Source organism: Fringilla coelebs (assembly GCF_963513975.1).
Source record: "Fringilla coelebs genome assembly, chromosome: 26".
In the NCBI taxonomy this organism is placed as follows: Eukaryota; Metazoa; Chordata; class Aves; order Passeriformes; family Fringillidae; genus Fringilla; species Fringilla coelebs.
Window position 1 is genome coordinate 836,335 of NC_140052.1, and position 27,335 is coordinate 863,669.

Consider the following 27,335-nt stretch of genomic DNA (forward strand, 5'->3'; position numbering starts at 1 on the left):
AAGGGAGGAAAAACGGATTATAACAAAAAAAAAAGTTGTTGTCCTCACGGGGATTTTTCCCCTTTTGTAGTGCCCGGAGGATGCAGAAGGGGATGTGCAGGAGCAGCTGCGTTAACCCCAACCATATCATTTGGTTTTCTCTTTATTTTAATTTATTTCCTCCCCTCCCCAGCTTTTATCATTTCTTGAGGTGAATGGAAGGAGGTTTGAGAGGTCTGGGAAAACTTTTTCCGAGGAAAATAATCTGAGGGCGGAGGAATTGGTGCCCACGGCAGTGAGGGGGGATTGCTGTGGGTGCAGCTGGAGCACGTCGGGCTGGGGAGGGGGGATCGATTTTTGGGGAGAAGCTGCGAGGTCTTTACATCTCCCAGCCAGCAGGGCCAGGAACAAAAGGAGCTGGATGGGATAGCCAGGGAAAAAAATCGGTTTTTATATATATATGTGTGTGTGTGAGTGTGTATATGCGTGTGAAGTTTTATTCCTCCACTGATTTGGGGAAGGTTGTGGCTTTCGGGTTAACTCTTTAGAAGCAGCGGGGGATGTTTGCTCCTCCCTTTAGTTCACACGATGAACTGTTTTCCTACATTCCCCGCCCGGTTCCATAACCCAGTTTATGTGCTGGAGCAGCCCAAGGTGCCTCCCTGGCCCTGCGGCTGATTTTTGGGGCTTCCCCTGCCCTCTCCCAGCAGGTTTTCCCCTGGGCAAACCCTTGGGCCCGCTCCCACCCGGAGCAGAACAGGTTTGCCATCATTTCCCTGGGCTGGCCACCCTGGGGACACCAGCCTGTCCCCCCCGAGCCCTGGAGAGGGAGAACCCAGGGCGTTTATCTCCCCAGCCTTGGGAAAATCCCCTTTGGCTGGGCAGGAGGAGGAGGAGGAAGATGAGGGCGGAGGAAGGACGGGCGAGGCCGTTCCCTGCTGGGTTTGCAAAGGGGAGCGGAGGCGTGCTGTCCCCACCCTGCCCCGGCTGCGCTTTCTCCCCGGACCTGCCGGACCGGTCCCATCGCCCCAAAGGCACCGGAGCCCCTCTAAAATCCCTCTAAAAACATCACGGGGTGATGCCGTACCAGCACCGTGCTGCCCTGGGGGATTTCTCCGCTGGGGAAAAGGGGTTTTTTGGATAGAGTCGTGCTGGGAGTGGTTCCTCCGAGGTTTCGCTGGAGTCAGCAGCGTTCTTATCTCTCCAGCGTAGCGTTCTTATCTCTGCAGCGTGGCTCCGCTCACGCTCTCACAGCAAAGGGTGAAGGACTCTGTGCCGAAGCCGTGGTGCCTGAAAGGTTAAAGCAGCCCCACACGGACACTTTGAACACTCGGAGCCGTAACTTTGTATTTAACTTCGTATTTAACTTTGTATTTAACCTTGTATTTAACTTTGTATTTTGGCTCTCCCCACGAATCTGAGCTGCGGATCCTTCCCACGGGCCGCTGGTGGCCCCATCCAGAGGCAGGAAGCTCTGCCCACAGCCTCTGCTTGCTTTGGCATGGTTTTTCCAGTGAACTCTGCTGTATTTTTAGCTTGCCGGAAGCTCCCCTTGCTTATCAGCAAACGGCTCAATGCGCTGCCGGCACCAAAATCCCCAGTGCCGAGGTGGGACAGCACCACGGAGAACAGAACCCCTTCCATCCCTGACAGAACCCCTTGGGGGGCCTTAACCAGGGTGTCCAGCCCGGTGTTGGGCTCCCTGGGTGCCACCAGGTGGGTTTGGTGTGTCCCTGGCACGGCCCTGGCTGGCCGTGTTGATCCAGACGCCGGGTTATTTGAGGTGAAGCAGCCCCTGGCACCGGCGTAGCCAGCTCGGCGGCTTCCTGCCGTGCCGCGGCCGCCGGCGAAGGACGGCTGCTCCCGGCCGGGATGTTCGCTCCTGGCACGGCTCCAAAACCCCCCTCTCCTCCTCGTGCCGCTTCCTTCAGCGCGGGCAAACCGTGCCACCGCAGCCAGGGACACCCTGCCTGCCCCGCCGCGTGCGTGGTGCCCTCGGCGGGGGATGGAAATCCCGAACGGTCCCGTGAGTGATTTCGAAAGCGGGTGGCGGCGTGGGGACGTGGGTGGCACGGTAGAAAGTGGCCGCCCTCTGAGCCGAGCCGAGCTGCTCCTCACTCAGCCAGCCGGGCAGAACCCGCGTGGCTTTGCCGACGGCTGTTCCTCACGTGGCTCATCTGCGTCTTCATCCCCCCGGTCAGAAAATGAGATGGGGAAAGGGGAACTAAAGGAAACAGAGGGGAAAAATTAGGGTTGGGGGCACGTGGGGATGTCTCTTCGCTCATGTCTCTTCTCTCTCCCTCCTCACAGACAGGTTCGGCGGGCGACGCGGTTGATGGACCCAGCAGAAGCCAAATGGAAGAAGGGCCAATTAATTATGTGGAAGAAAGGCGGCTGAAGGAGGGCAGCGGGCTCAGCCTGGTGAATGGGGGCCGGCCGGAGGCGGGGGGTACCGTGCTGATGGAGCCCAGCGGGTGGTCGCCGGGGCAGCCGCCCGCCACTGGCAAAGCCCACTTGGAAGACGTCCGGAACCTGGTGGCCTTCTCAGCGGTGGCCGAAGCCGTTTCCTCCTACCGGCTCCCACCGCCGGCGTCGCCGTCGCTGCTCTACGAGAAGTTCGACTCGGAGATGAGCCGGGGCGGGCTGGGCACGGCGGACGGGGTGCCACGAGGAGAGGACCTGCACGCCCTCAAGGCCGCCCTGGCTTTGGCCAAGCACGGTGTGAAGCCCCCCAACTGCAACTGCGACGGCCCCGAGTGCCCCGACTACCTGGAATGGCTGGAGCAGAAGATCAAGACGGCTCTCGGAGAAGAGCTGGCGTCACCGCGGCCCCGCGCCGCCGCCATCCCCCCGCCTCCTCCCCCAGAAGGTGCTATCGACCCCCAGCCGGTGCCTGAGGCTGCCGAGCCGTGCCCGCCCGACGGCCTCCCCTTTTCCCAGAGCGCGCTGACCATCGCCAAGGAGAAGAACATCAGCCTGCAGACCGCCATAGCCATCGAAGCCCTCACGCAGCTCTCGGCCGCCCTGCCCCAGCCCGCGGGCGATGGGCAGCCCCCGCCGCCGCCGCCCCCCGCCGTCCCCTTCGGCCCCGGCCCCCTCGGCCCGCCGGGGGCCGCGTGGCAGAGAGGGGACGAGCCCCGTTACCCACCGGAGCCGGGAGCGGCACCTGAGCCATTTTTTGGTGCCGCGCCTCCACGGGGGAACTTCGCGGCCACATGGGGGCTGGAGGCCGAGGGGGCAGCGGGGGCTGGAGACCCCATGGCAGAGCTGGAGCAGCTGCTGGGTAATGCTGACGACTACATCAAGGCGGCTTTCAAGAGACCCGAAGCGACGGCCGGCAAAGTGACAGCCCCCAAAACAGAACCCCCCGAGCGAGCACCCAGCAAAGAAGCACCGGGCGGACCCCGCTTGCCGCCGGCACCGCCAGAGCCTGACCTGCACAAGAAGACGCAGCTGGTCCTGCAGCAGCATCTCCACCACAAGCGCAGCCTCTTCCTCGAGCAGAGCCTGGCAGCGGCGGCGGCACCTCCGGACCGGCCGAGCGGCTGGTGGGCTCCCGGCGCCCCCGCCGCGCCCCCCAAGCCCTTCGAAAAGCAGCCCAAAGAGAAGAAGAAGAAAACGCCTCCCGAAAAGCCCCCGCCGGCCAAACCTCTCCGCAAGCAAGTGCAGATCAAGAAGGCGAAGCAGAAGGACTCGCAGCCGCTCTTCCCTCCCCTCTGGCAGATCAGCCTGGAGGGGTTTCGGGCGCCCGCCGAACCCCCCGCCGAACCCCCCGCCGAAGAGATGCAAACGGAGCCGCCGCCGCCGGCCTTCCCGCACCAGCCTCTTGCACTACCCCTGCCCGCCGCATGCCCCCCGCCACCGAACCCCCTGGACGGCGTCCCCCCAGCTTCCGACTCTCAGGAAAGGGGTGCCCCCGGTGGGGGCCCCCAAATTCATTTGACGCCGGCGGGCTCGACTGGCTCGGAGGAAGCGCCGGCTGCCCCCCCGCCGGCCAGCTCGGCTCCCATCATGGTGGATGACAAGTTGGAAGAGCTCATCCGACAATTTGAAGCCGAATTTGGGGAGAATTTCAACCTGCCGCCCCAAGAGATGCCTGCCCCGCTCGCCCCCGGGGCTGCCGAGCTGCCGGGGGGGACAGCACCAGCCCCGCAAGGGTCCCCCACCGCAGCCACCGCCGCGGCCACCGCCGCCGCCCCGGCTCCCAGCAGCGCTCCCCAAGCCGGGCCCAAAAGCGTCTCTCCAGGGAAGGGGCCGCTGTCAGAGCCACCCTTCACTGCCCGCTCCCCCAAACAGATCAAAATCGAGTCTTCTGGTGCTATCACCGTGGTGTCTACCACGTGTTTTTACTCTGAGGAAAGCCAAAACCCAGACGTGGACGACGTTGACAGAACACCCACCAAGGACGAGGTGCCGCTGACGCCGACCCTGAGCGGCTTCTTGGAGTCTCCGCTGAAATACCTGGACACGCCGACCAAAAGCCTCCTGGACACCCCTGCCAAGAGGGCACAGGCTGAATTCCCCACCTGTGACTGCGTTGGTGAGCCAGCAGCCGTGCTGGGGGGTGGTGGCGAGGGGGGCAGAGGTGGCTTTGCAGGGTGGGCTTGAGCTGGGTAGGTAACGGACGCCATGGCAGCAGGGAAGCCCTGATTTGTGGGGAGGTAAGGCCCTCACGCGGTGAAACCCCCGTGCTGTGGAGCTCCCTTTTGGTTTCTCTCCTCCTCTCTTGTTTTTACAGATGGATGGAAATGGCTGTGTCACCGTGGGGGTGGCACTGGTGTCACTGGCTGTGCTGGGGTGGGGGGGTTGGATGAGCAGCAAAACCAAAGGGCTGTTGGGTTTTCCTTCTATTTAACCTTTACCAGCTGAATCCCCTGAATCCATGCTGGTCCCAGAGCCAAAACCCACCTAAACTCTCTCTCACCTGGATATCCCTGGTGTTTTCAACCAAATTAGCTGGTTCAGGTTTCTTTGAATAACCCAAACTTTGGTTTGATGCTTGTGCTTATCACTTGCTGCTGGGATGCTGCCTTATTCACTGGCCAATCCCACCGCGATGCATTGAAAAATCACCAAACTCTTGAATTTGTGGGGGTTTTTTTGTGGTTATTTTTGGTGTGCATTGGCATTTGTTAGCATTTGCAGCAAGTGCTAGAGAATTCCTACCCAGTCCTTCCAGTCCATCTCCATCTGAGCGTGGGGAGCTGGGTATTCCCTCCCAGTATTTAGACTGGACCTGTGTGCTCCCCTGGGAGCAGCAGGGTGAGGATTTTGGTGGCATCCACCCAGAGGATGCCCTGGGCTAAGCACAGGCTGCAATTTATTAGTGGAGCTTATGATTATTTATTTATTTGCTTGTGAATGGCAGCAGGAATGAGCCCAAACTCCATGGAGAGAAGGGAAAGCTTTCCTGAAGACACTCAAACCCAACCTTGGAGTTTGCCAGGAAAAGATTTGTTTAGGGGCTGGGAGAGGGGGGATTCCCCCCCTTCCCCTTCTCTGTTTTCTCAAGGAAAAGCTGTGGGAGAAAGAAATGCAGCAGGAGAGGGCTCGGTGCTTTATTGGGCGCGGGAGCTGTTGGAGGCTGTAATAAAATGAGCTTTTTCCAAGCATCCCATATTGATCCCTGTCTGGACAGCTGCAGCCCAGCTGAGCCCTGCTTTCTCCTCAGCTTGGCTTCCGGCCAGCTGGACATGATGGGAATGAAAATCAGGGTGGGAGAGCAGAGGGATGCAAACACAGACCGGCCCTGGCCGTGGTGCAGGACACATCCCAGCTGGTGGTTCTGGAGCATCCCCTCGTGCTGGGGCTGCTTGGGGCATCCATCACTTCCCACCCCGGCTCCTTCATGCCCTGAAAGCCCCCAGGGGTTTGCTGTGTGCAGGGCTGTGTCCCAGTGTCCTTCTCCTGAAGCCCCAGGATCCTCCTCATGCAGCCCCAGGATCCTCCTGCAGCCCCCAGGATCCTCCTGCAGCCCAAACCCTTCTCACATAGCCCAAACCCCTGAAGCAGGCAGGAAGAGCTTCCTGCCCCCAAAATCATCCCATGATGGCATCATCCAGCTGAGCCGGTGCCCGTGAGAGGTTCTGGACAGGAGCCCTGGGTGGGAGCAGGATGAGGATTGGGGTCTCCATCTCCCACCCAGCAGAGCCCAGTGGTCAGAGCAGACTTCCTGGATAGAGCTGTGGTCACTGCCAGGGTACTTCCAAGGGCCGTGGCTGCTCAGGGGGGTTTTGGGTCCCAAAAAGGGGTGGGTATCTGTGGGTGAGGGTTCTCCAGCAGCGTTTCAGGGCTGGCAGAATCTTCCAGAGCAGGGAATGAGATGTTGCTCAAAGCCTTGAGTTTTGGTGCAGAAGAGCTCGATTTGAGGGGATTTGGGTGTTTGGAATTTTTCAGGGCAGCCAGCAAAGGTGCAAACCCCAAATCTCTGTTCCCCCCTCCTGTCTCTGCAGAGCAAATCGTGGAGAAGGATGAGGGGCCCTATTACACCCACCTGGGCTCGGGGCCCACCGTGGCTTCCATCCGGGAGCTCATGGAGGAGAGGTAAGAGCCCCTCACCGGGAGGCTGGGGTCCTGTCAGGGGAGTGGGGAGAGTGAGCGGGGTCCTGTCAGGGGAGTGGGGACTTGAGAGAGTGACTGAGGACTTATGAGAGTGAGCAGGGTCCAGTCAGGGACAGTGGGGTCCTGTCAAGGAAGTGGGGATTTGTGAGGGTGACTGGGGGCTCCTGAGGGTGGCAGGGACTCCAGAGGGGCCCACGGAGGCGAGTGGGACTGTGTGTGGCCGTGCCCCGGCAGGTATGGTGAGAAGGGCAAGGCCATCCGCATCGAGAAGGTCATCTACACGGGCAAGGAGGGCAAGAGCTCCCGGGGCTGCCCCATCGCCAAGTGGGTGAGTGCCTCTCGTCCCCCGGCTCGGCCCCTCCGTGCCTGGCCACCGGCAGGTCCCTGTGGCGTGGCCACCGTGGCCAGGAGAGAGATGCTGGATTTATGGCTGGCAAGGAGGAATTGAGGGAACCTCACTCACATCCACCCTCAGGGAAACCCCTCAGGGCTCGGTGCCCAGGGAATGGCATGTCCAGTGCCAGCAGGTCCCCCAGACTGCCAAAATCCATGGGGTGAATGCAGCCATGGGAACATGCCCAGCTCTACCCTCCCCACCCCACTGGGGAAGGCATGCAGGGCATAGCCCAGATCCTTCTGCCATAGCCCAGATCTTTCTTCCGTGCCCCAAACCCTTCTCCTGTAGCCCAAACCCTTCTCCTGTAGCCCAGATCCTTCTTCTGCAGCCCAGACCCTTCTCCCATAGCCCAAACCCTTCTCCTGCAGCCCCAACCTTTCTCCCATAGCCCAAACCCTTCTCCCATAGCCCAAACCCTTCTCCCACAGCCCAAACCCTTCTCTTGTAGCCCAAACCCTTCTCCTGTAGCCCCCTTATCCTCCTGGCTCTCCCCATGCAGCAGCAGCTCCCTCCTGGCACGGGCTCAGCCAGCTCAGGGCACCCCAGGACTTCTGGGATTCCCCATGCCCGGAGGTCTGACCCGGCCCCTCTCCTTCCAGGTGATCCGCAGACACAACCAGGAGGAGAAGCTGCTGTGCCTGGTGCGGCACCGCGCCGGCCACCACTGCCAGAACGCCGTCATCATCATCCTCATCCTGGCCTGGGAGGGCATCCCCCGCACGCTGGGGGACACGCTCTACCAGGAGCTCACCGACACCCTCACCAAGTACGGCAACCCCACCAGCCGCCGCTGCGGCCTCAACGACGAGTGAGTCCCACCGGCAGCGCGCCCCGCGAGGGAGATGGGGGGGAATGGGATATGGGGTATGGGATAAGGGGTACGGGAATGGGGTATGGGATACAGGGTACGGGGTATGGGATATGGGGTATGGGATATGGGGTGTGGGAATGGGGTATGGAATACGGGGTACAGGAACAGGGTACAGGATATGGGGTACGGGATACGGGGTGTGGGAATGGGGTACGGGATACGGGGTGTGGGAATGGGGTACGGGATATGGGGTAGGGGAATGGGGTACGGGATATGGGGTGTGAGAATGGGGTACAGGAACAGGGTACAAGAACAGGGTGTGTGAATGGGGTATGGGAATGGGATGTGGGAATGGGATGCAGGAGTTGGTTGCGGGAATGGGATGCAGGAATGGGATGCAGGAATAGGATGCAGGAATTGGTTGCGGGAACAGGATGCGGGAATGGGATGCGGGGCTCCTCCCGTTCCCAGAGCTGCCGTCCCCGCACGGCACCGGCGGCTGACTCTCCCGCGCCATGTCCCCCCCCAGCCGGACCTGCGCGTGCCAGGGCAAGGACCCCAACACCTGCGGTGCTTCCTTCTCCTTCGGCTGCTCCTGGAGCATGTACTTCAACGGCTGCAAATACGCCCGCAGCAAAACTCCCCGCAAGTTCAGGCTGGTGGGAGACAACCCCAAAGAGGTGGGTGATGGAGGTGGAGCGGGGGCAGTGCCGGTGGGGTGGTGGTTTGGAGATCCTTTCCTGTCAGGACTCTGAAAATAGGATTCCTTGAGGGGTTTTTTATGGGCTAGAGATGAGGAAAGGAAAGATGGCAGGCATGGGGCCTCTGTAGAAATCCCAGAGGACATTGAGGATGGAGATTGAATGGCCAAATCCTCACAAGGAATTTAAGCCACATGCTTTGTGGCGTGGTTGATATCATGGGAAGGGTTGGCTGCCATGTGGTATCTGTGGGCTCTGTCCCCAATTCCATCCCTGCTGCCAAAACCCCTGGGTGACACCATTCTCTTTTCCCTACCACAGGAAGAGCTGCTCCGGAGAAGCTTTCAGGACTTGGCCACCGAGGTTGCTCCGCTTTACAAGAGGCTGGCGCCGCAAGCCTACCAAAACCAGGTCCTGCTCATCCCAGCCCTCGGCACACACAGCTGGAATGGGTGTGGGGTGCTGCTGTTGGGGGATTTTGGGTAACCAGCTCCTCCTTTCACAGGTCACCAACGAGGATGTAGCCATCGACTGCCGGCTGGGCTTGAAGGAGGGGAGGCCGTTCTCGGGGGTAACAGCGTGCATGGACTTCTGTGCTCACGCTCACAAGGACCAGCACAACCTCTACAACGGCTGCACCGTGGTAAGCAGGCACCTGGCAGGGCTTTCTTTTTGAGGTGCTTCCCCCTAATTTGGGATGCTCCTTTTTAAGGGGCTCCATCCCCGGTTTTTCCACCCTCGTGACTCCAGGTGATTGGTGTGGGCACACCTCACATGAGCTGCTCAGGTCTAACAGGGCCCAGCATCTACTTTTGTCCAACCCAGACCCCATGGGAGGTTTCCAAATACCAGCTGGGGACCAGAGCAGGCTGGAGGGATGCCAGGCTGCTGTGGCTTCATGTCAGCATGGGGGAGAAGTGGGAGGTTTGGCTCATGCAGCACGGGCCACGTACATCAGCATCCCACTGACAGCACCTGCTGTGGCCAGGTCTGCACGCTGACGAAGGAAGACAATCGTGTGGTGGGGAAAATTCCTGAAGATGAGCAGCTGCACGTCCTCCCCCTCTACAAGATGTCCAGCACGGATGAGTTTGGCAGCGAGGAGAACCAAAACGCCAAGGTGGGCAGCGGGGCCATCCAGGTGCTCACGTCCTTCCCCCGCGAGGTCCGCAAGCTGCCCGAGCCCGCCAAGTCCTGCAGGCAGCGGCAGCTGGAAGCCAGGAGAGCTGCTGCCGAGAGGAAGAAGCTGCAGAAAGAGAAGCTGATGACACCAGAGAAGATCAAGCAGGAAGCGCTCGAGCTCCCCACGCTCCAGCCAAATGCAGGTAACGGGGGCAGAGGTGAGGTCCTGCCACCCCGAGCCGCCCGGAAAGCGCGTGAGGGGATGGGGATGTGGTTGGGGACTTTTTTTGGGCTGCTGTGTTGTGGTGCTGGATGGCATCTCTGTGCCACCGGGGTTTTCGTGAAGGTGCGAGTCGGTGCCGGCGCGCCAGGTGATGCCAACCTCTGCAGTTGGCTGGCAAACCCATCACCGTGGGATTTCTGAGTCTGGCCAACCGTTTTGGGGTGCTGGCTTCCCTCCGGTGGCTCCCTCGGCCGGCAGGTCACGGGGGCTGTGTGTGCTGTCCCACAGGTATGGCATTGAAAGGCGGGATACCCCCGCAGCCGCTGAAACCTTCCATCAAGGTGGAACCCCAGAGCCATTACAACGCCTTCAAGTACAACGGCAACGCCGTGGTGGAGAGCTACTCGGTGCTGGGCAGCTGCCGGCCCTCCGACCCGTACAGCATGAATAGTGTTTACTCTTACCATTCCTACTATGCACAGCCCAATCTGCCTTCCGTGAACGGGTTTCACTCCAAGTTCGCGCTTCCCTCCTTCGGGTATTACGGCTTTTCCAGCAACCACGTGTTCCCCTCGCAGTTTCTCAATTACGGGGCGCCCGAGAGGAGCGGGAGCAGCTGGGTCAGCAACGGCTACGAGAAGAAGCCCGACGTCTCGGCGCTGCAGGAGAACCTCAACCACACCTACGGGAACAGCAATTTCCCCGAGCCCATCCCGCACAGCGTGCGGAGCAAAAACCATCACCAGCGCACCTACGAGCGAGCCAACCGCTACGCCAGCCAGCAGAAAGCGGCGGCGGCGACGGCCGGGGCGCACAGGACTAGCTCGGGCTCGGAGGAGGCACCGGCGTTTGCACAGAACTGTTTCGGCAGCCGGCCCATCAAGCAGGAGCCTCCGGACCCCCCGCCCGCTATCGAGCCCCTTCCCAGCCCCGCAGCCGTGCCCAGCGCTGGCTTAACGCTGCCGGCCGTGCCTGCGCACGGCACGGCGCCGGAGCAGCGGTGGAGCCCCTTCAAGGCGCCGCGGGGCACGGCTTCCCCCGAGAGGACTAGCACGGCCGAGGGCTCGTGGAGCGCGCTGGCGCCGGGCTCGGGCGGGCGGGAGAAGCTGAGCGCTTTCGACGCCGCCGTGCGCTTGCCGCCGCCGGAGAAGCAGTGGTCCAACGTCCTGGCGGGAGAGCCGGCGGCGGCGGCGCACGGCTCAGGCTTGCTGCCGAAACCGTGGAGCCCCTGCAAGCTGGGGGAGACGGCGCTGGCGGGCACGGGCTCCCCGAGCCTGCTGGGGTCGCTGGGGTTCAGCTCGGCTCTGCCAGGGCTCCCCAGCTTCCCTGAGGAGCCGTGGGGCTCCGTGAAGGTGGAGGAGCGGAGGACGCCGGTGCCCAGCCCGGGGCTGGCAGAGAAGCCATGGGAGGCAGCGGTGGGTGAGAAGGGGGTGGCAGGGCCCCGCCAGGAGAAGCCATGGGACCCCTTCGGCCTGGAGGAGGATCTGCCGGAGAAGGCGGTGAAGGAGGAAGAGGAAGAGGAGGAGGAAGAGGAGGAGGAAGAGGAAGAGGAGTGGTCGGACAGTGAGCACAACTTCCTGGACGAGAACATCGGCGGCGTGGCCGTGGCGCCCGCCCACGGCTCCATCCTCATCGAGTGCGCCCGCCGCGAGCTCCACGCCACCACCCCGCTGAAGAAACCCAACCGCTGCCACCCCACCCGCATCTCCCTCGTCTTCTACCAACACAAGAACTTGAACCAGCCCAACCACGGCCTGGCGCTGTGGGAGGCCAAGGTGAAGCAACTGGCGGAGCGGGCTCGGGCCCGGCAGGAGGAGGCGGCGCGTCTGGGGCTGCCGCCGGACGCCAAAGCCTTTGCCAAGAAGCGCAAGTGGGGCGGCGCGTTGGCGACCGAGGCGCCCAGCAAGGAGAGGAGGGACTCGGTGCCCACGCGGCAGGCGGTGGCCATCCCCACCAACTCCGCCATCACTGTGTCCTCCTACGCCTACACCAAGGTGACGGGCCCCTACAGCCGCTGGATCTGAGACCGAGGCGACCGCCGTGGCCCCATCTTACCTCAACCCTCGGCAGCGCCGCAGCCCGGCGTTGCTTCGTGGTGCTTTCTCCTCGGGCGTGGGGGAGAAGAAAACAAAAGTAAATAGACGAAACCGAAGCGAAACACAACAACCACAAAAAACAACAAAAAAAAATCCAACCCATAGGAAACGAACCCAACGCGCGCGCTCGGGAGCAGCGGAGCCGGCGCGGGCTCACGCCGTCGGAGAGCTGCGCCCGGCGAGGAGTTGGCAAAGCAAGCAAAACTTGGTTAAAAAACCCAAGAGGAATGATGCTGTTTGATGATTTTAGGTAATCTCATATTTATATCTCCATGTTTTTTAATCTAGCCTCGGATGAATTTCCTAGCGTCCTTGCGCAAGGAGAGGTTTTTAATTCTACTTAAAATGGCCTGTTTGTTGGGTTTGATTTTATTTTATTTTTTACTCCGATGACAACGACGAAGCCGATCTTCGAAAGAGAAGCCAACATTGAAAAACCACCCTAATCATGAATCCAAACCAACCTGAACACCAAACCAGCTCAAAGGCAAGAGGTGACTCCCTCCATCTCCTCCGCGTGGGGGGCTGGTGGGACCGTGTGCTTTACTGTCAGCCAGACACGCTGAACATCCAATTATTTTTATTCCAAGGACCTAAAAATACCAATTTTGCAGCTCGAGGAGACCTTTCTCACAGCAACGGGAGCCCGCCGGCGAGCGGGCCGTCCCGGGACGGTGCGTCTCCGCCCGGCTCCTCGCCTCCGGCGGGATCGGCTCTGCCGCCGCGGAGCAAAGCCGGCGTCTCTCCTGGCGCCGGAGACCTCAGGACACGTCCGGGCTGGGGAGCGCCGCTGCCGGGGGGCCACGCTCGGGCTCGGACTTGGGGCTCCTTTGCCCACGGCCTCCGGGGCGAGCGGCAGTGGCAGCGTCTCCGTAGGAGCCGACGGGACAAAAACAGAAGAAAAAAAAAAGAAAAAAAAAAATTACAAAAAACAGGAAAAAAAACACAAACCAACCCCAAACTGTGAATAGCGAGTGTTGCTCTCTGTACATCACTGTTGCTAAAGTCTGGTGCTTTCCGTCTCCGGGGGACTTTCTCCGTGCAATCGGCTCTGGGAAGAGCAAATCCCAAGACTTGGCTGGTCAAAACCCCGCCAGGTCTGCTTTTCCCGCCGGTGCCGGCGAGCCGCGGCCAGCGCCGCCGGGGCTCGGTGCTCTTTTCTCTCCCCGGGTGCCATCCCTCCTTCCTACGGATCACCGTTCTTCCCTCAAAACAAACAAACAAACAAAAAAACAAAACGAAAACCCCAACCCAACCGATAACCCAGCAACGACGACAACCGCGTGGTGCTTTTGGAACACTCTCAGTCGAGACTTCCCGCCCGGCGCCGGCACGGACGGAGCGCGGCCGAGCTGCCCCGCGGCGCGGCCGGGTCGGGGCCGGCGTTCCCGGGCGGGGTCGTTGCTTTTGCACTTTGAGGTGCCTTTTGGAGAGCCAGCGAGGCAGCGCCGACACCGTCGCCGTGCGGGATCACCTCGTGTTTACCATCACCCTCCTTCCCCCCTCGCGCACGGGCACGGATCAGCAGGATCTCGGTAAAAACAGCCTGAACATTGACGTGGTCTGATTTTAAACCTGTAAATAGGGAAATTTTTTTAAAAGCACTTTCACCTAGATTTAAAAAAAAAACAAAAAAAAAAGAATGGAAGCGAAACTTAAAAAAGCAAACAAGTCCCCTCTTTCCTCTCCCCCCACTCCCCCCCAACTTGAAGCAGTATGTTTTAAACAAGATTATCGTGGGAGAACTGTAAATACTGGCAGAATATTTAACATGCTTTGTCCGTCCTTCATCATTAATGAATTTTTTTTTGTTTTTGTTCGTTTTTTAACCGTAATCTGTAAAGTCGCGTATATTTGACAAGGAAACTCAACGAGCTATTCCCGCTTTTCTTAGAAATACCCAATAGCATATCAGGATTGTAAGAGTCGGTTTTTAGGGACGCCGGCGAGCGATGCTGGGGACCCGCCGTGCGGCCGTGGTTCGGGGCGCCGTGCGGGGACGATCCGGGGCCGGGTTCGGGTGCCGGCCCCGTTGTTGTCGCCCGGGGTCTCTGGCTGGCGTGACGGGGGTGCCTTGGAGGAGAAGGAGCGCTGGGAGAAGGCGATGGTCCGTGTAACCTGTCTAAGTCCTGCTTCCTCAGAGGTTTTTCGGTGCAGGGAGAGGTCGGTCCGGCGCGGCGGGTTCAGCCCGGGAGAGCGGGGAGCTGCCGGCGCCGCGGGTCGGGGAGCGAGAACTGCTGCAGTCTCAACATTTTTACACTACATAAACTTTGTCTAACCTACCTCAACTCTCAGTCATTACGAATTCGCACGCTTCAGACTTCTACACAAACTCGAAATCTATGCACAGCTCTTTACCCCTTGCTGCTGAGAGGCTGTTTCCAAGCAAAATCTTTTCCCTTTACCCGTCCCGGCGGCCGCGCTCGTCCCGCCCGTGCCGAAGCCGCGGGGGTCGCGGAGCTCGGGGGGGAGGGATGGTTTTAACGAGCGGGATGTGGGGACCTGGTTTTGCGGCAGGTCGTGGCCACAATGGTGCTAGAACAACAGCCGTGGTGGAAACCCCAGGGAGGGCTCGGCACGGGGAGCCCCGACCGGCTCCTCCGTCCCGCTTTGGTTTTTCTGGCCGCGGTGCTTCGCCTCGGGCAGGAAACGAGGGATGCAATTTGGGTCCCCCTCCATCTCGATGCTCTCGGGATGAGGCATGGGAAGGAGAAGGAAACCAGAATCCCTGAGGTGCCTCAATTGCTGATTTTTCCTTTTAATACTGGAGTACGCTTTGTGGGCTCTATAAGGCATATTTTTATTAAATGAAATCTTGTAATACAAACGGTGCTATGGTGTTTTAACAAACTGTATCACGCTTCTGCCTGATTCCATCTCGCTGAGGTGCTACTAATGTATATATCAAATTAAGGAACCAAGATAAAAAAACAAAAAAATACAAAATTTAAGCAATGTCGTTGAGAAGGAAGTTTACTTTTCCGGAGCGACAGCTCGAGGCGTGCCGGGAGCCGGTTGGGTTTATGCAAACTGAAAGAGGCGCCGCGTCCGAGGCGTGCTGCCGGCCGGGGTCGTGGTGGAGCCGTTCCCTGCGGGTCCGGGGCGGGCGTGGTCCCAGGATGAGGTGCTGGAGGTGATGTCCCGGGGCAGGGCTCAGCCAGGTGTCCACAGTGCTCAGCCAGGTGTGTGCTCATGGTGCTTGGGCAGGGTGCTCAGCCAGGTGTGTGCTCATGGTGCTTGGACAGGGTGCTCAGCCAGGTGTGTGCTCATGGTGCTTGGACAGGGTGCTCAGCCAGGTGTGTGCTCATGGTGCTTGGACAGGGTGCTCAGCCAGGTGTGTGCTCATGGTGCTTGGACAGGGTGCTCAGCCAGGTGTGTGGTCCTGGTGCTCGGCCACAGTGCTCGGACAGGCTGCTCGGACATGGCGTGTGGACATAAGTGCTCGGACACGGTGCTCGGTCATATGGCGTGGACGCGGTGCTCGGACTCAGTGCTCAGGCTCAATGCTCGGCCACAGGTCACGGACATAGCGTGGTCATGGACATGGTGCTCGGTCGTGGTGCTCGGCCACAGGTCACGGACATAGCGTGGTCATGGATGTGGTGCTTGGCCATTCCTCATGGACATAGCGTGGTCAGGGACATGGTGCTTGGTTGTGGTGCTCGGCCACAGGTCACGGACATAGAGTGGTCATGGACATGGTGCTTGGTCGTGGTGCTTGGTCACGGGTCATGGACATAGAGTGGTCATGGACGTGGTGCTCAGGAACGGTGCTCGGCCACTCCTTGTGGACACGGTGCTCAGACATGGTGCTCAGTGCAGTGCTCGGATCTTCTGCGTGGACATGGTGCTTGGTCCCCGTGCTTGGCCACTCTTGATGGACGTGGTGCTCAGACGTGGTGCTCGGACATGGTGCTTGGACATGATGCTTGGTCCCAGTGCTTGGCCACACATGATGGACATGGTGCTTGGACATGATGCTCGGACATGGTGCTTGACCGCGGTGCTTGGCTGTGGTGCTTGGACACGCATCATGGACACGGTGCTCGGACGTGGTGTGTGGACATGGTGCTGTGTTTTGGTGCATGGACATGGTGCTTGGGCACGGTGCTCTGCTGTGGTGCTCGGACATCGTGTGTGGACATGGTGCTTGACCCCAGTGCTCGGACATGGTGCGTGGACGTGGTGTGTGGACACGGTGCTTGACCCCAGTGCTCGGACATGGTTCTCGGACATGGTGCATGGACATGGTGCTCGGGCATGGTGCTCAGCCATGCACCATGGACACGGTGCTCAGCCAGGGTGTGTGGACATGATGTGTGGACCGTGCTTGACCGCAGTGCTCGGACATGGTGCATGGACATGGTGCTCGGGCACGGTGCTCAGCCATGCCACCGTGGACGTGGTGCTCGGACATGGTGCTCAGCCAGGGTGTGTGGACACGGTGCATGGACCTGGTGCTTGGACATGGTGCTCAGACATTGGTGCTCGGACATGCTGAGTGGACGTGGTGCTCGGACACTGGTGCTTGCACATGGTGCTTGGACATGCTGAGTGGACATTGGTGCTCGGCCATGCACTGTGGACGTGGTGCTCGGACATGATGGTGGACACGGTGCTCAGACGTGGCACACGGACACGGGTGCTCTGCTTGGTGCTTGGACTCGGTGCTTGGCCATGGCTCCTGGACCCGTGCTCTGCTGTGGTGCTCGGCCACGATGTGGTTTGACCACGTGTTGTGGACATGGTGCTCGAGCGTGGCGCTGAGGGTGGTGCTCAGGCGTGGACACGGCACTTGGCCGCACACCCTGGACACGGAGCTCAGACACAACGTGTGGGCGTGGTGCTGAGCTGGGGTGTGTGGGCACGGCGTGTGGATGTGGTGGTTGGGCACGGAGCATGGACACGGTGCTTGGGCATGGAGCATGGGCACAGTGGCTGCCCAGAGCATGGACACGGTGGTTGGGCACAAAGCATGGACATGGTGGTTGCCCAGAGCATGGACATGGTGGTTGGGCATGTGATGTGGACACGGTGGTTGGGCACGGAGCATGGACACGATGGTTGCCCACCCTGCGCGGGCACGGCGCACAGCTTGGTGATGCTCGGGCACCCCCAAGGCACCGCCTGGCCAACCCTGTGCTCCTGGTGCTCAGCACTGCGCCAGCACCACGTCCATCCCGTGTCCATCCATGTCCATCATGTGTCCATTACATGTCCATCCCATGTCCATCCCATGTCCATCCCGTGTCCATCCCGTGTCCAGCACCCTGTCCAGCCCTGTCCAGGCTCCCGCAGCTCCTCGCTCTCATCCCCTCCCGCCTCCCCCCCACTCCTCCCGCCTCTTTCTTTTCCCCTTCCCCTTTATTTTGGGTTGATTTTCCTTTTTTTGGGGTTTCTTGGTGCTACTTCCCCCCCGCGCCCCCCAGCAGATACCTCAGCCCCCAGCCCCGGGTGCAGCTTGTCCGGGATCAGGGATCCTCTCCCGCATTTCCGAGATCCTTTCCTGCATTTCTGAGATCCCTCCTGCATTTCTGGGATCCCCTCCTGCATTTCCGAGATCCTTTCCCACATTTCTGGGATCAGGGATCCTCTCCATTTTCCATCCTTTTCCCTTTTCCCTTTCCCACCCGGGTTTCCCCCATTTCTGCGCCTCCTTCAGGGATTTTTGACCCCGCCGCAATTTCCTCATCTGGGTTCCATGAGCAAGGAGGGGTTTTGGGTCAGTGGGATTTTTTATTTTGGAAATGTTATTTTATTTTATTTTATTTTATTTTATTTTATTTTGATTTTTAATTTTTTTTAAATTTTATTTTATTTTGGAAATTCTATTTTATTTTATTGGAATTTTTTTGTTTTAATTCTATTTTGCTTTTAAATTTTATTTTATTTTTATTTTTATTTTTTTATTTTATTTTATTTTTTTGCACCATGGCAATTCCAAATTTCCAACCCAAGCGTGGTTTCTTCTGGGATCCAGGAATTCGGCCGGAGGCGGGGGCGGCTCTTCTGGCGCTTTTTTGGGAATTTTTGGGGATTTTTTGGGGATTTTTTCAGGGATTTTTTTCCTGGGGTGTTCCAGCATTATTTGGGATTTCTTTTTGGATTTTTTCTGGGGTGTTCTGGTGTTATTTGGGATTTATTTGGGAATTTTTTTTTCTGGGGTATTCCAGCGGTTTTTGGGGGGGATTCTGGCACTTTTTGGGATTTATTTTGGGATTTTTTGGGGGATGTTTTTTGGCGTCTTCCGGCATTGTTTGGGATTTAGTTTGGGATTTGTTTTTGTGATTTATTTTGGGATTATTTTTTGTGGGTATACTGGTGTTATTTGAGATTTATTTTGGGATTACTTCTGGGGATTTTTGGGGGGATTTATTTTGGGATTTTTTTTGGGGATTTATTTTGGGATTTTTTGGGGGCTGTTCTGGTGTTATTTGGGATTTATTTTGGGGATTTTTTGGGGGATTGTTTCTGAGATGTACCAGCATTATTTGGGATTTTTTTTCTAGGGTATTCCGTCCCTTTTTGGGATTTATTTTGGGATTTCTTTGGGGCTGTTCCGGTGTTATTTGAGATTTCTTTTGGGATTTTTTTTTTTTTTGGGTATTCTGGTGTTATTTGGGATTTACTTTGGGATTACTTTTGGGATTTTTTTGGGGGGGATTTATTTTGGGATTTTTTTTTTGGGCTGTTCCGGTGTTATTTGGGATTTATTCTGGGATTTTTTTCTGGGGTGTTCTGGTGCTTTTGGGGATTTATTTTGGGATTTTTTTCTGGGGTGTTCTGGTGCTTTTGGGGATTTATTTTGGGATTTTTTTCTGGGGTGTTCTGGTGCTTTTTGGGATTTATTTTGGGATTTTTTTCTGGGGTGTTCTGGTGCTTTTTGGGATTTATTTTGGGATTTTTGGGGCTGTTCCGGCGTTATTTGGGATTTATTTTGGGGGGTTTTTGGGGATTTTTTCTGGGGAGTTCCAGCATTATTTGGGATTCCTTTTGGGATTTTTTGGGGGTGTTCTGGGGACGGCAGCAGCTGCGGGGGAGGCACCGGGGGGTCCCAAACCCTTTGGGGTTCCTGGCTGGGCTCGGCTCTGGGGTTACTTGAAATGAAGTTTCGGGGCGGATCGAGGAGCGGTAGAATTTTTTTCCCACGTCTCAAGGCAATAGGATTAATTAATTAATGAATTAATTAACATGTAATTAAACTGTAGATACTCCTAGGACAGGAAATTTATGCCGATAATTTTATTTTGTATCATTTTCCCTTTCTCTCTGTGTTGTTTTTCCCTCTTTTCCCTCCTTTTCTTTCTCCCCAATGTTTCAATAAATTTATTTTTTAGGATTCCTAAAAATCGCAAGTTTGGATCCTCCCCTCCGGTTTTGGTTTTGTTTTTTTGGGGTTTTTTTGTTCTGTTGTTGTTTATTTTTAATTTGTATTTTATTCTGAGTTGGGCTGTGTTATTATTCCCGATACCTTTAAAATATTGTGGGTGTTTTAATAAATTTTATATTTATTTTTTGCACTCAACACCAGGCTCGGCTGCAATTCCTGTGGGATTGGGGTTTTGGGGTTTTTGGGATTGGGGGGGTCTGGGTGTGGGAATTTGGGGCAGGATTGGGGTTTCTGGAGTTGGGGTTTTTGGGGGGTTTTGGGAGTGGGGTTTTTGGGGTTTTTGGGGTTGGGGTTTTTGGGACTGGGGGGTCTGGATGGGGTTCTGGGTGTGGGAATTGGGGGTCCTTTGGGGGGGGATCAGGATGGGGGCTCCATCTATGGGATGAGAGGGGGGATGGGATCCTTTTGGGATCCTTTTGGGGTAGGGATGGCACCTTTTGGGGGTCAGGAGGGGATTTTTTTGGGGTCGGGGGGGACCCTCAGTAGGGTCAGGAGGGGGTTTATTTGGGGGGTCAGGAGGGGATTTTTTTGGGGGGTCGGGAGGGGGTTTTTGGGGTCAGGAGGGTTTTTTTGGGGGTCCCTCAGTGGGGACCCTTTGGGGGGGCGTCGGGGCCGCTCCAGGTCCTCCGAGCCACCAGGGGGCGCTCGTGGCGGCGCAGCGCCGGCCCCGCCCCTTTTGTCAGCGGCGCGCTCTGATTGGCTGAGGCGGAGGTGACCCCGGCGCGCCCCCGGCATGGCGGCGGCGGGGCTGAGCCGGGGCCCGGTGAGTGTCCGTCGGTCCCCGCGTCCCTCTGTCCCTGTCCCCGCGTCCCGCCCCCTGATCGTGCTGCCCTCCCGGCCCGTTTTCCCCTTGTGTCCCCCCGGTGCCGGTAACCGCGGCCCGCGCCCCCTCCCGGTGTCCGGGCCCGGTTCTCCTCCGTTTCCCGGTGTTCCCCCGTTCCTTGTACCGCTCCCGGCGCTTCCGCTCCTCGCAATGTCCCCCCGGCACAGGTGACCCCCACCGCCCGACCCTCCGGTGCCGGCAGCTTCCCCTTCCCTTTCCCCTCCCGTCCCGCCGTTCCCGGGGCTGTTTCTGGCGTCTCCCGGGGCTCTCAGGGCCGTTTCCCCGCAGCTGTTCCTGCGCTGCCGCTCCTGGCGGGGTTTGGCTTCCGGTACCGACGGGGAGTCGCGCCTGGCGCGGCTGCTGCGGGAGAAGTTCCCGCGGGCCTCGGCCATCAAGGTGGTGGACATCTCAGGTAGGGAGGGAGCCGCTCCTGCTGGCCTTAAACCCGCTCTTGGTTACCCTAAACCCGCTCTTGGTTACCCTAAACCCGCTCTTGGTTACCCTAAACCTGCTCATTATTGCCCTAAACCCGCTCTTGGTTACCCTAAACCCGCTCTTGGTTACCCTAAACCTGCTCTTTATTGTCCTAAATCTGCTTTTGGGTGCCCTAAACCCACTCTTAGTTGCCCTAAACTTTTTTTTATTGCCCTAAACCTGCTCTTAGTTGCCCTAAACTGTTTTTCATTGCCCTAAACTCTCTTTATTGCCTTAAACCCACTCTTGGTTGCCCTAAACCTGCTCTTTATTTTCCTAAATCTGCTTTTGGTTGCCCTAAACCCACTCATTATTGCCCTAAACCCACTCTTAGTTGCCCTAAACTGTTTTTTATTGCCCTACACCCTCTCTTTATTGTCCTAAACCTGCTCTTGGTTGCCCTAAACCCGCTCTTTATCGCCCCAAACCCAGTTTTTTTTTAAACCCAGTCAGTCTCCAGCCCTCCCCCGGGCTGCGGGGACCCCCAGACAGGGCAGGAGTGTGAGGGTGCTCAAGCCTTGACTTTAACTGACTTTATTTGATTATAATTGACGTTAATTGGCGTTAATTGGCCCGGGTTCCCAGGAGGCTGCGGTGACATGTACGAGATCCACGTGGAGTCGGAGGAGTTCCGGGAGAAGCGCCCGGTGCAGCAGCACAGGATGGTGACCCAGGTGTGGGGCAGGGAGAGAGGGAACGGGGAGAAAGGGAATGGGGAGAGGGGATGGGAGAGAACAGGGGAGAGGGGATGGAGAGAGGGAATGGGAGAGAACAGGGGAGAGGGGATGGAGAGAGGGAATGGGAGAAAACGGGAGAGGGAACATCTGGAATCGGGGAGAGGGGATGGGGGAGAGGGAACAGGGAAGAGGGAATGGGAGAGGAAGTGGGGGAGAGGGAACGGACAGAGGGAAGGGGGGTGAGGGAATGGGGGAGAGGACGGGACAGAGGGGATGGGAACAGCTGGAATGGGTGTGAGGGGATGGGGAGAGGGAAGGGAGAGAGGCTCCAAGGCCAGAGCCGGGCCTGAGCTGCGCTGGCCCCGCAGGCGCTGAGCGAGGAGATCAAGCACATGCACGGCCTGCGCATCTTCACCTCGGCCCCCAAGGACTGAGCCTGCCCCGGCGCCAATAAAGAGCTCCAGGAGGGGCCCCGGGCCGCCCCCCTGGGCCTGAACCCCACCCCGTGCCGTGTGCTCAATCCTAGGCATGGTTGTTGTAATTATTATTATTTGCCTTGGGGCCCAGAAGGGCCCTTGCAGGGGGGTTTTGGAGCCCACATTCTCAGAAGGGCCCTTGCAGAGGGGTTTATTCCTCAGCGGGAAGGGCTGAGGGAACGGGAAGCAGTGGGGGAGAGAACTGAGGGGAACGGGCTGAGGGAGTGGGGAGGGCGGAGGGGACAGACTAAGGGACAGGAAGGAATGAGAGAACGGGCTGAGGGAAGCGGGAAGGGCTGAGGGGAGCCGGGAGCGCTGAGGGAGCCCCGCCCGCGCCGCCAACTCTCGCGAGAGCAGCGGCGAAGGGCGAGATCCTCGCAAAGGGGGCGTGGTGTTGGTGCCTGGTCACGCCCATGTGGGGGCGGGGCAAGAAATGCGCGCGGGAACCCCCAAAATGGGATTGGGACCCCAAAAGTGAGGCTGGGACCCCCGGGGACCCCTCCCCATGGTCTTGGGACCCCAAAATTGGGGCTGGGACCCCCAGGGACTCCTCCCCATGGGCCCGGGACCCCAAAATTGGGGGTGGGACCCCCAGAGACCCCTCCCCATGGTCCCGGGACCCCAAAAGTGGGGCTGGGACCCCCAGGGACTCCTCCCCATGGGCCTGGGACCCCAAAATTGGGGCTGGGATCTCCAGGGACTCCTCCCCATGGGCCTGGGACCCCAAAATTTGGGGTGCGACCCTCAGAGCCCCCCTCCCCATGGGCCTGGGACCCCAAAATTTGGGCTGGGACCCCCAGGGACCCTTCCCCATGGCCCGGGGACCCTCAGGAATGGGGCTGGTGAAGGGTTAACCCTGACCTCACACCCAGCCCCAACTGCAGCCCCTTCCTAAACCCGCAGCACTAAACCAAACCCCACCTTTGAACCTGACCTTACATTCAGCCCCCCATTTTTATTATTAATTATTATTCATTAAAAAACTCCATAAGAATGTTCACTTATGTAAGAAATACTCAGTCCAAGCCTGTTTTGTGCTGCCATACTTTATTGAATTTTATTTATTTCAGAGCTCGGGGGACGCTCGAGGGGTCTCCGTCCATGTCACAGTGGGGGCACTGAGAGGGACTGGGGGGAAGGAAGGTGGCCCCGCGCCTCTAAACCCACAGAACAATTAAACATTTCAGCAATTAATCACTTGGAAAGCCCCCGGGTGTGACAGGGATGGAATCTCAGGCTGACCCGTGCTCCCAATCCCAGGGGTTTGGGATTTGTTTGCATTTTCATCTCAAGTGCTACTTGAGAGAGCAAATAGCAGCTAAATTATCAGCCAAATTATCAGCCGAATTATCCATCAGCCAAATTAACAGCCGAATTATCCATCAGCCAAATTAGAAGCCGAATTATTCATCAGCCGAATTAGAAGCCGAATTATTCATCAGCCGAATTAGAAGCCGAATTATCGATCAGCCGAATTATCGAGCTGTCAGAATTCATTTCTGCCAGTTTTCCTTTGCCTGGTGCCCCCAGACGCTGCAGGTCCGTCCCCTCTGGCTCTGGAGGGTCTGGGGTCTCTGGCTCCGTAAATTCACTTTTTATTTCTGCCCCCCCCTTAACTGGGGGGGTGGGGACCCCCCTGCAGCCCCCGGGTGTGACAAGGATGGAGACAGCCCCGGGTGGGGCTGGGGCTTTGTGATTTCTTCCTATTTTCACCTCAAGTGACTCCTTGGGGGAGTCAATAGCAGCCAAAGCGTTCCACGAGTTGTAAAATTGGATTTTTTTTTTTTTTTTTGCCCCATGTCTTGTATAATTTGACTTTTGTAAAATTCTGATTTTTTTTTTCCCCCATTTGTTGTAAAATCGGATTGTTGTAACATTCTGATTTCCATAGCCTGGAGCATGGGGGATGCTCGAGGGTCTCTCTGGGCTCGGGGGATGCTCCCCTGCCCCTCTCACCCCGCATGATGCTCGGGGGGTCTCCACCCTTCTCACCCTGATGGATACCGGGGGGTGTCTCCATCCTCCTGCCATTTTCGGGGGGTGGGGGGGGGTCTCCATTTCGGGGCTCCGGTCCCGGCCCTCCCCCGTAAGGAAGGGCCCGGGGGTCCCGGCCCATCCCCGTGAGGGAGGGCCCGGAGTGTCCGGTCATTCCCCCGTGAGGGAGGGCCCGGGGGTCCCGGCCCATCCCCGTGAGGGTGAGGGAGGGCCCGGGGGTCCCAGCCTTCCGGTCCTCCCCCGTGAGGGAGGGCCCGGAGTGTCCGGTCATTCCCCCGTGAGGGAGGGCCCGGAGTGTCCGGTCCTTCTCCCGTTAAGGAGGGCCCGGGGGTCCCGGTCCTTCCCCCGTGAGGGAGGGCCCGGGGGTCCCGGTCTTCCGGCCCTCCCCCGTGAGGGAGGGCCCGGGGGTCCCGGTGTTCCGGCCCTCCCCCGTGAGGGAGGGCCTGGGGGTCTCGGTCCTCCGGCCCTCCCCCGTGAGGGAGGGCCCGGAGTGTCCGGTCCTTCCCCCGTTAAGGAGGGCCCGGGGGTCTCGGTCCTTCCCCCGTGAGGGAGGGCCCGGGGGTCTCGGCCCTCCCCCGTGAGGGAGGGCCCGGAGTGTCCGGTCCTTCCCCCGTTAAGGAGGGCCCGGAGTGTCCGGTCCTTCCCCCGTTAAGGAGGGCCCGGGGGTCTCGGTCCTCCGGCCCTCCCCCGTGAGGGAGGGCCCGGTTCGGCCCCACCCCCGTCCTGTGCGGCGATGAACGGGGGTGGGGGTGAGGGTAGTGGGGGTCTCTGCAGCCTCGCTGCTGCTTGGTTACCGGGAACCGGGACCGTCTGTGCCAACTGTGGGGATAAGGGGGGGTCAGGGCACCTCCGGCCGTTTCCCGGTACCGGGAGGGGGCCGAATCCTCTCCGTTCGTGCTTACCGTTACCCCCGCGGGCGGGGGGCGATCTCCATGGAGCGGAGTGTCCGGTGGGGCCTCCGCACCCTTGTCGCTCCTCCGTTGCGGCTGGGACCGCCGTCTTCACCCGGGAGGGGGGATCAGGTCGTCTCCGTCCTCCTTCCCTTCCCGGGCAGGGGCGGATCGGCTTACCGTAATATGGGAGCGGGTCGTCTCCATGGAGCGGAGTGTGCGGTGGGGTTTCCACATCCTTCCTCGCAGGTCCTCGGGTATCCGTCCGCCCCGGTTTTCCGGGGTCCACCGCCGTGATCCTCCGGTGTCCATCGCCGCGATCCTCCGGTGTCCGGGCGCCCGGCGTCCAACGCTGCGATCCTCCGATGTCCGGCCACCCCAGGCCGGGGGGCTCTGGTGTCCACCGCTGTGATCCTCCGGTCTTCGGCCGCCCTGGTCCGGGGGGCTACGATCCTCCAGTCTTCGGCCGCCCCGGGGGGGCTATGATCCTCCGGTCTTCTGCCGCCCCGGTCCGGGGGGCTATGATCCTCCGGTCTTCGGCCGCCCCGGGGGGCTGCGATCCTCCGGTCTTCGGCCGCCCCGGAGGGTTCGGCCAGTCCGGTGTCCACCGCTGCGATCCTGCGCTGTCCGGCTGCCCCGGGGCCTCCGCCGGTTCCGGGGTCTCCGCTGCCTCCGCTCCTCCGCCGCTCCCGACCCCGAACTGCCGGCCCGCCTCCCGCCGCCGCCTTTTATACCAAACCTGAGCCACGCCCCCCAGCACTACAGCCAATGGGGATCGAGAAAATAGCGTGGGGGCGGAGCAAACAACGTTCCACATTGTGAGCAAACAGAGGGGAGGCGTGACCAAACCGCAGCCGAGCGATCTGATTGGTCGGAAGAAGGAGGGTTCCATTGGGCGTGGCCCGGGGGGCGGGTGTTACGGGGGGTGGGGGCGGGGCCGCGCTGAAATCGGGGTTTTGGGAGAATTTCCCGCTTGTTAATAAAAGATTGCTATTTTTGCACTTTTATGTCTTCATTTCTTCCCGATGGAAATTGGAATTGGGAAATTTGGATTATTGGAAATTGGAATTGGATTCTTGGAAATGGGGATTATTGGAATCCTGTGATGGTGATCGCAGGGGTCCCAGGATGAGGGAAGAGAGGAGAAAGTTGACTCCATGTTCAGAAGGCTGATTTATTATTTTATGATATATATTATATTAAAACTATACTAAAAGAATAGAAGAAAGGATTTCGTCAGGAGGCTGGCTAAGAATAGAAAAGGAATTAATAACAAAAGTTTGGACTGACACAGCTGGACTGGGATTGGCCATTAAGTAGAAACAACCACATGAGCCCAATCCCAGATCAGCCCTGTTGCATCCCACAGCAGCAGACAATCATTGTTTCCATTTTGTTCCTGAGGCCTCTCAGCTTCTCAGGAGGAAAAATCCTAAGGAGAGGATTTTCCATAAAATATCATGGCTACAGAACCCTAAAGGAGGGTAAACTCAGGCCACTAAGTCCAACTTTTATTTCAATTTTCTCCGACACCAGGACCATGACAGAATCCATAAATTCCATAGAATTCCATGGAATCCCATGATGTCACAGTATCAGGAATGACAGAACCGAGGCTCTATTGTGACATGGCGAGTGTTCCACCCCTGGTGGCACCCAGGGCAGCGTCATGGCAACAGAACCTAACGGGACCGAGTGGTCCCAGCCCCCTGAGGAAGGGTCTCTAGGGGTCCCAGACCCCTTTCTGGGGAGCTTGGGTTTATGAGGAGGGGTCTTTGGGGGTCCCTTTCCCATTTCTGGTGGTCCCAGGCCCATGGGGAAGGGTCTCTGGGGGTCTCAGTCCATGGGGAGGGGTCTCTGAGGGTCACAGACCCATTTCTGGGGTGCCTAGGTTTATGGGGAGGGATCTCTGAGGGTCACAGACCCATTTCTGGGGAGTTTGGGCTTATGAGAAGGGGTTTCTGAGGGTGCTGCTCCCATTTTTGGTGGTCCCAGACCCATGGGGAGGGGTCTCTGAGGGTCACGGACCCAGTTCTGGGGAGCTTAGGTTTATGGGGAGGGATGTCTGAGGGTCCCAGGCCCATTTCTGGGGTGCCCAGGTTTATGGGGAGGGGCCTCTGGGGGTCCCAAACCCATTTCTGGGGAGCTTGGGTTTATGGGGAGGGATCTCTGAGGGTCCCAGGCCCATTTCTGTGGTGCTTGTGTTTATGGGGTGGGGTCTTTGGCAGTTCCAGCCCCATTCTTGGTGGTCCCAGGCCCACAGGGAGGGGTCTCTGAGAGTCTCAGCCCCACTTCTGGGGGGACTCTGTGATTTGTGTGGGTGGCGAGTGACACACGGAGCCATCAGAGATCAGCCACAGCACGTGATGTAATTTTTGCCAATTTTATTTTATCCCATACCTTTGGCGGGCCGGGGCAGTGGCCGAACCCCTCCAGTTTGAGGGGTCCGGGTGGTCCCACGGTGCCCCGGGGTTGTCCGCCCCTACCTTTGCTGACCCGGGGTTGGTGTCAGATGCCGTGTTCACCATCCCCTTACCTTGGGCAGGCCGGGGCGGTGGCCGAGCCCCCGATGTGGGAGCCCGGCGTGGTCCCTCAGTGCCCCGGCGGTGCTCGGGCCCTACCTTTGCTGAACCGGGGGTGGTGCCGGCACCGGTCCCGTTCGGAGGGGCCGGTACCGAGAAACGGCGCATCCCCGTCCCTCCCAGCCTCCCCCCAAACAC

General features: G+C 58.8%; 2 protein-coding genes across 2 annotated transcripts; both read left to right on the forward strand.

Annotated features, from left to right (window-relative positions):
• Positions 1–1,057: 1,057 nt before the first annotated feature.
• TET3 (tet methylcytosine dioxygenase 3) lies at positions 1,058–12,137 on the forward strand (the record flags this gene model as incomplete). The annotated part of the gene is made up of 14 exons (XM_084221720.1): positions 1,058–1,062; positions 1,187–1,317; positions 1,515–1,587; positions 1,911–2,005; positions 2,102–2,175; positions 2,290–4,519; positions 6,432–6,522; positions 6,775–6,868; positions 7,537–7,745; positions 8,278–8,428; positions 8,771–8,860; positions 8,955–9,092; positions 9,438–9,774; positions 10,083–12,137. 14 exons carry the CDS (start codon positions 1,058–1,060, stop codon positions 11,816–11,818), a joined length of 5,454 nt encoding a protein of 1,817 aa, XP_084077846.1. The 3' UTR covers positions 11,819–12,137.
• A 7,847-nt stretch (positions 12,138–19,984) lies between these two features.
• On the forward strand, positions 19,985–21,755 carry BOLA3 (bolA family member 3). The gene is made up of 4 exons (XM_084221848.1): positions 19,985–20,043; positions 20,392–20,515; positions 21,163–21,251; positions 21,623–21,755. Exons 1-4 carry the CDS (start codon positions 20,014–20,016, stop codon positions 21,686–21,688), a joined length of 309 nt encoding a protein of 102 aa, XP_084077974.1. The 5' UTR covers positions 19,985–20,013; the 3' UTR covers positions 21,689–21,755.
• The last annotated feature ends 5,580 nt before the right edge of the window (positions 21,756–27,335 follow it).